General features: G+C 40.3%; 2 protein-coding genes across 2 annotated transcripts in view; one reads left to right on the forward strand and one right to left on the reverse strand.

Moving 5' to 3' along the window:
• Positions 1 to 1,683: 1,683 nt before the first annotated feature.
• psmd6 (proteasome 26S subunit, non-ATPase 6) lies at positions 1,684 to 4,071 on the reverse strand. The gene is made up of 8 exons (XM_085924706.1): positions 3,767 to 4,071; positions 3,343 to 3,548; positions 3,005 to 3,150; positions 2,718 to 2,937; positions 2,454 to 2,562; positions 2,164 to 2,332; positions 1,970 to 2,047; positions 1,684 to 1,886 (listed from the first exon to the last, which is right to left on the reverse strand). Exons 1-8 carry the CDS (start codon positions 3,909 to 3,911, stop codon positions 1,790 to 1,792), a joined length of 1,170 nt encoding a protein of 389 aa, XP_085780832.1. The 5' UTR covers positions 3,912 to 4,071; the 3' UTR covers positions 1,684 to 1,789.
• A 1,585-nt stretch (positions 4,072 to 5,656) lies between these two features.
• slc2a9l1 (solute carrier family 2 member 9, like 1) overlaps positions 5,657 to 8,020 on the forward strand; it is a 3,198-nt gene continuing 834 nt past the window's right edge. The window contains exons 1-8 of the mRNA XM_085924752.1: positions 5,657 to 5,695; positions 6,151 to 6,246; positions 6,346 to 6,506; positions 6,565 to 6,689; positions 6,889 to 7,018; positions 7,311 to 7,459; positions 7,528 to 7,715; positions 7,778 to 7,888. Coding sequence (XP_085780878.1) covers positions 5,672 to 5,695; positions 6,151 to 6,246; positions 6,346 to 6,506; positions 6,565 to 6,689; positions 6,889 to 7,018; positions 7,311 to 7,459; positions 7,528 to 7,715; positions 7,778 to 7,888 — 984 coding nt within the window. The 5' untranslated portion in view covers positions 5,657 to 5,671. The remainder of the gene's footprint in view (positions 5,696 to 6,150; positions 6,247 to 6,345; positions 6,507 to 6,564; positions 6,690 to 6,888; positions 7,019 to 7,310; positions 7,460 to 7,527; positions 7,716 to 7,777; positions 7,889 to 8,020) is intronic.

The following is an 8,020-nucleotide window of genomic DNA, read 5'->3' on the forward strand; positions in this document are numbered from 1 at the left end:
CATGGGGAATCAGGTATGGTACGTCTTAACTAGAGAAAACTTTATGCACGTCAACTGTCTTCTGTGGGTGTTTTTGTCCCTCAACCTTTTGGATATCGAGTAGTGATGCCTCGGCCGGTGTCGGGGTGAGAAGCCCCCTATACCTTGAATTCCTTGAGTCCAAATGGAGTCTTGAATCAGGCAAGAGTCCACAGTCTTGAGTGTGGGATGCTTTGCTGCTTTTGAGCAAGTTTCAAGATGGTTTGCGATTCATGCAGATGGCTTCACAGGACATATTTTGACATTTGGCAGCCACCCAGTTACTATCTGGAAACCTCCACTGATGTCAGTCAAGAGTGGAAAGTAGATCTTTTTTTTTTTTTTTTTAAAGCTTCCCCCTAGCTTATGAAGTCAAAGAGCTACCCCTATTTGGAAAAAAAAAAATATTTTGTTAACCAATTGTACATAAATGAAATGTGTATTTTTGCACAGGCTTTTTTTGTACATGCAGGAATTTTTGGGTACCGTTTTGAAGAGTCGTTATTTATTTAGGAAGCCAGAGGAGAAGCCAGAATTTGATTATTTTCAAAGTGTTTCACTGCCAAGTCTATCTATATAATGCAATACATGGATATATTCAGTATGAATCGAAGCCTCTCATGAATCATGGTCTGAGGGTCTCTTAAGGGACAAAGGTGAAGTGTTTTTTCCACTGTAGCATGTGTCTGTTTGACAGCGAATACCTTTATTCACTTTTTTAAGGTCTCAAATCACATGTGCTTTTACAACACATATTTTGTTGCCTCTGAATCAACACAAGTAATGTAACCCGTGCGGCCCAATCAGCCTGCGAACCGGGCTTTGTCTCAATGGACCCGTCAGTCATACACTTGACCTTAAACTCCATTTCTCGGTTGTTGTTTTAGAAGGTTGAAGGAACTAATCATTGAAATCGCTTGCATCGTCATTGCCAAACAAGTAATTTGAATCACAGCTTTTCAAAGAAATATCAAATTAAGAAAGTGCCTGAATTTATTTCACCCTGACTGTTTTTAGGACAGTGTTGTTGGGTTCTTTTTATTTACCTTACTTGAATGTTTAAAGTGTTTTAATCTGCCTATGAACCCTAAATGTGGTCAAAAAAAAATATATATAAAAAAAACAAACAACCCTGAGCTTGCCAGCTGCCCGGTATCAAACAGTCGTAGTGTGCGTGTGTGTTCAGTGAGACTGACACCAACATTTCCTGTCATCAGTGTGTGTGCGCGTGACAGAAGCCTCTGGCTTATTTGGCAATGTACATGACAACATTCAATCTGGTCCTTTGTTTACCTTTTAAACTCCACTGACATCTCAACTAAAGTTTTAAGCAAGTGGAAATATGAGGAATTTATTCTTTTTTTTTTTTTTTAATAGAACCATAGACTTGGAATGTGAATGCAAGAGTACAGCTAATGTCTGGGGGGGGTGAGACCGCCCTTCATATGACAAAAAGCCTGTAGATTTCAAATCATTTACAGCTAGACTTTATGTATTGGCTGCTATGTAATTCATGAACAAAACATAAGTTAGGAGTAATATTTAAGGAAAGAAGATTGTATAGTATATTTGTTTTGTAACAAGTTCTGTAAATAAAATAATTTATACTATTTATACAAATGAAGGTCTCTGCCTTGTTCCTGATCATTCAAAAACAACCGGGTCAACAGTCAAACGTTTTATTATGTACACAAATGAATTTGTCAAACAAACTACAGGTGTAAGAAAAGCAATGAGAAAGGCTCCACCTGACAAAATGTGGCCACCGTGTTTACATGTTGATAACTCGTGACAATTTCTGGACTCTGTTGAGCAGCAGGTCACCTTTCTTGATGGTCTCCTGGTACTGCCAGTTCTTACTATCAGGTCTGGTAGGGGCAAAGAAAATATTTTCAATTTTCTTTTGAATTAAGGGCGGGCAATACTGCGGTCTGAGGAACGGTGACCTTACCTGTTGGTTTCCACAATCTCATTCACTTTATCAATTTTGCAGTGGAGACGTCCAGCAGCAATGAATCGGGACAGCTCCCTGAGAAGAAGGAAGTGTGGTTAATGGAGCTCCAGAAAGAACGTGCACATAAAACAATCCAGATACACTGGGGAGAAAATAAAATAAATTTAAAAAAATCACAAGGAAACACTCACTGGTCGATGAACTCTGTGCTGACGCCAAAAGCTTCTGCCATATAGCCCAGCGTGAGTGAACGGTAGGACTCCAGGAGCTGGCTATAGGCCTGGATCCTCATCTCCCTCACATAGTAGCGGTAGTGTGGGGCAAAGAGCCAGTCCTTCTTCATCTCCTGCTCCACTGTTGCTGTGTAAAAAAAAAAAAAAAAAAGACAACAAAAGTGAACTTCAGCAAAATGATGAGCCACTCTTTCTCGTGGTGGACCTGACCCAGCAGTGATACCAACCGACAGGTTAAATGTCCTCACCGAGAGATTGAAAGAACACAGAGTAGCGGCATTCATAGAGAGAGAACAGATACTGGCGAATAGCTGGCAGACTGTGCAGCACTTCCAGGATTTCCGCTCCTTTTATTACCTGGAAAAACAAAATGCATTATCGTCATGACACCAGAACCCTCAATAGACATGATTGATTTCGTAATACCAGTTGCTAAAAAGCTCCCTCTGCAACTTGTTAGCTATCTATCTTTATTGATCCCCAGGGGGGAAATTTACTACCAATTCTTGTACCTTTTCACGAAGATCAGGGCGCTTGAGGGCGATCATGCACACGTAGACCGTATAGGTGACAAACGTTTTGTAGTCCATGAGCTCGTAGGACGTGAAGGTGGAGACTGTGTCAAGAAAGAGCTCGGCGGCTTGCTTGAAATCTCTAATGGCCACGCAGTACAGACCCTGGTAGACCTTCAGTCGATTCCTCCTGTCCCAGTCTCCCCCCTCTTCAATCAGGCTGCAGGACATACACCGTTTGCATCAGCGCATACACTGCAAAAATAACCCTAACCACTTCTCCTTACCTTTTGGCTTTCTCAGAATTGCGTGTGATGAGGTCACTGTCCATGTAGAAGAGGCCAATCCTCAACAGGTAGAAGACTATGTCTAGTCTGTGACCCAGAGCCACTGTCTTGTCATAAGTCTTCCTGAACGCTGTTAGGGCCCCCTCCTGTGGATGCACATAGCAAAAGCAGATTTGATGTGATCCATTTATAGAAAAATCCCAAGTCCTATAAAACATGATCATTTACTGTTATGCAATTTATTATATTTTAGATGTGAAACAGTTCTCGCGTTGAACCTCAATTGATTCTTCTCATTCCTGACGTTGGTGGTGAAGACAGTATAAGGGATGCTTTACCTTATCGCCTATCCTGATCAGATATTCAGCTTTGGCCATCATTGCATCCCTGATTTCACTCTCGCCTAGGTTCTTCTCTGCATCCTCCAGCACGTCGTCGAGCCGCTTCAGCTCCTCTTCGTTTGCCTTCTTCATCTTGCTCAGTAGGTCACTGTCTTGTTGCCACTTGAGCTCCTTGCATAAGGTTTCGTAGTAAGGGGCCATGTCTAGGGCACAGACACGCAAAAGGTCAAATGCAAGTTAAGGATATTTACTGTATGGATTATGATCCATGTTGAGCATGTCGATGGAGGTTTGTTAGCTTGGATTAGCCAGCAGCTCGTTAGCACGTTGTTGATTAACAAGCACCATCATTTACGTTACTTTAAGCGTTTTCACATTTCTGTGATAACCACGAACACGAAGTAGTGATATGCCAACTTACTGTTAGCTTTGATAGCGTCCATGAGCTCCGTCTTCACTTTAGCATCTTGTCGGTGACCGTCCATCGTGAGCAAAAATTTGAGCTGTGCTATCCTCAGATCAGGGTTCTTGGGCAGACCCTCTTCCTCGAGATTCTCTAGCGGCATATTTTGTCTCAAATGTAGACGTGAGGAAGATGAAGTAAAGCTGTCTCCACCCCAAGGACGGATAGCAAAATTGTCCAGATATGAATGTGCTAGTAATCAACGATGACTACGGCAAACAGCACAACGTTGTTTCCGCCTGAGCGTGGCTCGACGAGAAGAGAAAAGAGAACACGTCTTTGGCACAATAACTACCATGGTTATACTGTACTGCCGTCTTGTGGACATAACTACGAATTATGTGTAGTTTATTAATTACCCAGTGTGAATTCACTGTTCTCGCAGTCCTAATTGAATATTGTTTTAATAAATGATTAATTGTGTAAAATATATCTATTTATTTGGTTGAATTTTGAAGCATAGCAAGAGAAATTAAAGATATATTTCATAGAAGACTTAATTCTAAACCCATAATAGAAAATAAACACCCAACCAATGCGTATGAGCAGGATAAGGTGGCCACTGCAAAAACTGTTTTCTGTGGTTTGGTTGGATAAGCAGCACATGTTGCAATGCCAAAATACACTGAGAGCCGATAACTGAGTGAGTCGCTCAGAGTTCACGTCTGCGAGTGCAATTTTTAACTTCCATTTTTGGAGCAGTTCGAACTGTGCTTATGTTTGAGCCTCGACTGCACCAAAATGATGTGTTCAAAGTAGAGTGAGTCACTTTTCACACAAAGGCTTATGTTTGGGGAGGCAAAAAGATATTGTAAATATGTAGATATAGGTTGATAATTGATTTGCTGCACAGCCTCCTCTACAGTCCGCTAGTTAAATGAGTGAGCAAGCCAACTTGTCTAATGTCAGATGACTGGAGTGACGCCCCCCCACCTCCGACATAGAGCTAGAAGGAGGCGTAAACGTAGAATCCAAAACAAAGAAGAAAAAAAAAACAAGTGATGTAAATGTTTGATTGAAATTGAGAATGACAATGGACAAAACGCCAAAGATGAACACTTAACAAAACAATCTGAGGATGGGCTGAATGGAACTCCAAGGGGTAAGATTTCAAATTATGATGCCAGTGCTATGTGTTTTTATGATTTTTAGAAAAAGTCGATGCATATTAGATGTATATATATATATATATATATATATATATATATATATATATATATATATATATATATATATATATATATATATATATATATATATATATATATATATATATATATATATATATATATATATATATATATATAATTTGCAACTCCCCAATAACAACAGTTCTTTTTCCCCAAAATAAAAAATAGTGTTTGTTGAAAAAGTGTTGAAATAATGCACAGCAGTGCCTCAACACATTTTACAGAACTGAATAGTTGTTGAATTTGCAGCATTAAGAGGTTGTGTTTGCTGAAAATAAAAGCTATTCCAATCAAAACAGAAAAGATAATTAGATGCAAATTGCTTCCAACTGTAAGAATCGAGGAAAATACCAAAAGATAATTCAAATAGTAGCGCTATACAAAATGAATGATGGGTTTGATGGTGTATGACGCAAATATCCCAGGGCAAAACACAATTTGACGAGTACAGGTCACAGGTCATGACACTGAAAACCAAGTTCTTTCCTCCTCATTATTTCAAATAGTCAACCATTTTAGATACTTACAGACTCTTGTAGAAAGTTGCGTCAAGACACGTGTTTGTCTGTATTTGTGCCTTTTATGGTTAAAAAGTACGAGAAGTTAATGATAAACCGCCTGAGCTATTTAATGGATCTGTACTGGATCTGTGAAGGTGCACGTAAGTGACGCCATGGAAACCGTGCTGCAGCAGCTGGTAGGCTTTCGCAGAATCTCTTTTGTGGATTTACTCTACTGCATATAGTATCATTCATATTAGATCAAAAATGACAACGTGAATGTTTTCATGTTGCTGTATAGAAATTAAATGTGTAACTCAAAAGTTGCTAGTTAAAGCAGTGACTCATCTCAATGCTTTTTGCTTGGTCATTCCAAGTGTCATTATCTAGTGGGTTTTTATTATTATTATTATTATTTTTTAGCCAGTACAATGGTTGACAGTAAATTAAACATGTTGGTTTGAATTCATTGATGTTGTGTTTTGTTGTTGAAAACATGTTTTCTATAAGAACAAGGTGACATTTTATATTTTCAATGTATTACTACAATCCACTCCAAAAGTCTTTCAAAGTCAATTCCTCTTTTTTTGTAGTAAACCAAAAACATTTGTGTTTCTGATCAAAAGATGATCTCTACGCTTTATTCTTTTAGACGCGTGGAAACGCTCTTTTTCTCATCCTAATTTTGGGAATTGGAGGGAGCTTCCAGACGGGATACCACTTGACCTCCCTCAGTTCTCCCTCGCCGGTGAGACCTGTCATGCGTGCAATCTTCAGCGACTTTCTGGTATCATTCTCTAAAATTGCACGCATCACTGTGATCTGAATTCATTCACCCTCCACGCAGTTCATCAAGCACTTCATCAATAGCACTTGGTATGAGAGATACGCGGTGCCGCCATCAGGGGGCACCATTACCATCATCTGGTCCCTCATCGTGTCCATGTTCGCCGTGGGGGGCCTCCTTGGTGCCATCAGTGTCAAGTGCTTCTCGGGTCTCCTGGGAAGGTGAGTGCTCACATGCAGCAGCTTTTCAACACTCGAGGACACGTTTGCTCTTTGGCAGAAAAAAGGCGGTGATCTGCAACAGCTTTATTGCCATTGCTGCAGCCACCATCATGCTGACAAGCAAATGGGCCAAGTCTTATGAAATGATCATTGTGGCCAGAATACTGTTTGGCTACTCAGCAGGTAAGACAATTGTCACCTGCTAGACGTCTTAAAAAAATCAAATTAAATAAAAATAATAATATATATAATTCGTACAAGTTATTCTTCTGTTGGTGTGTCTAAAACCTTTTGAATGGGTTCCTGCTAAATCCTTACAAGAACATGTAGCACTTTTTTTTCGCTAATGATTACTAAGAACATCCTCCTTCTTGGCTTGCAGCTTTAGGAACGAGCACACATCTGATGTACCTCGGCGAGATGTCACCCAGAAAGTTAAGAGGCGCTGTCACCATGACCTCAGCGACCTTTGCTTCCTTTGGCAAACTATCTGCTCAGTTTATGGGCCTCAGGTATGAATTTCTTTTATTTTTGCAGCCGCTTTTTTAATGACATTCGGTCTATTATTATCGTTACAGCTACATCTCGATTTTACTTGCTTTGATCCTACGATACATTCTGTCTAACCCCGATTTTTTTGTACATTTTTTTGGTACATTTTCGAGTTGTATTTTAAATGAATGAACGGCTAGCGCGTCAACCTTAGCGTTAGTAATTCGATAAATTTCCATGACCAATTAAAAGGCGTTTGTTAATAAGTTGGGCTGTTTGATTCACCACAGCACTTGGTTCTCTTTGTCATAGTGAGATCCTGGGCCGCCAAGAGCTGTGGAACGTGGTTCTTTGTGTCCCCGCTTGTCTTTCAGTGGTCCAAGTGATGGTGATGCCTTATCTTCCCGAAGCGCCCAGATATCTGTTCATTGAGAAACGAGATGACAAAGGCTGCCGAAATGGTGAGCGAAATGCATCGTTTTCATCTCATTCTAAATCAAATGTACTAATTGTAATCTATCCCTTGCAGCTCTTCAGAGCCTTTGGGGCCAAGGTAACTTCAAGCAGGAAATGGAGGAGATGTTGACTGAGCAGGCAACGATGGAAGCTGCCCCAACAAAAAGTCCTCTGCTGCTCCTTCAGGACCAAACAGTCCGATGGCAGCTCATCACCATGGCCACCATCTACTGCTGCAACCAGTTATCGGGCATGTCCATGGTGAGGACGAACAAAAAACATGAACTTCTCTTCTATTCCGACATCATCTCCTTCATTCCCAGATCAGCATTTTTGCTTTTGACATCTTTCGAAGAGCAGGGATCCCAACAGATCAAATCCGTTACGTTACTATCGGACTTGGCATAACGGAAATGATCACCTCCATATCATGTGTGAGTATCTGGAATTCGGTTGTTCTTCTACTCACCATGTCTGATTAAAACTTGGATTAGCCCCCAATTAGTAAGTATAGTTTTATCATACACTGTAAATTCTGAGCAATGGTGCTCCTTTAGCAGATGACA

Source organism: Syngnathus leptorhynchus, chromosome 11 (genome assembly GCF_054491065.1).
Source record: "Syngnathus leptorhynchus isolate UIUO chromosome 11, UIUO_Slep, whole genome shotgun sequence".
Taxonomy (NCBI): Eukaryota; Metazoa; Chordata; class Actinopteri; order Syngnathiformes; family Syngnathidae; genus Syngnathus; species Syngnathus leptorhynchus.

Bases quoted from the DNA above. Each gene is read 5' to 3' on its own strand.
- psmd6 (XM_085924706.1), bottom strand. From the start codon at position 3,911: ATGCCGCTAGAGAATCTCGAGGAAGAGGGTCTGCCCAAGAACCCTGAT. The intron at 2,048-2,163 runs GTGAGTGTTTCC...CCTTCTTCTCAG, and splicing joins AGCACAGAGTTCATCGACCA to GGAGCTGTCCCGATTCATTG. The intron at 1,887-1,969 runs GTAAGGTCACCG...TGCCCCTACCAG, and splicing joins GAGATTGTGGAAACCAACAG to ACCTGATAGTAAGAACTGGC.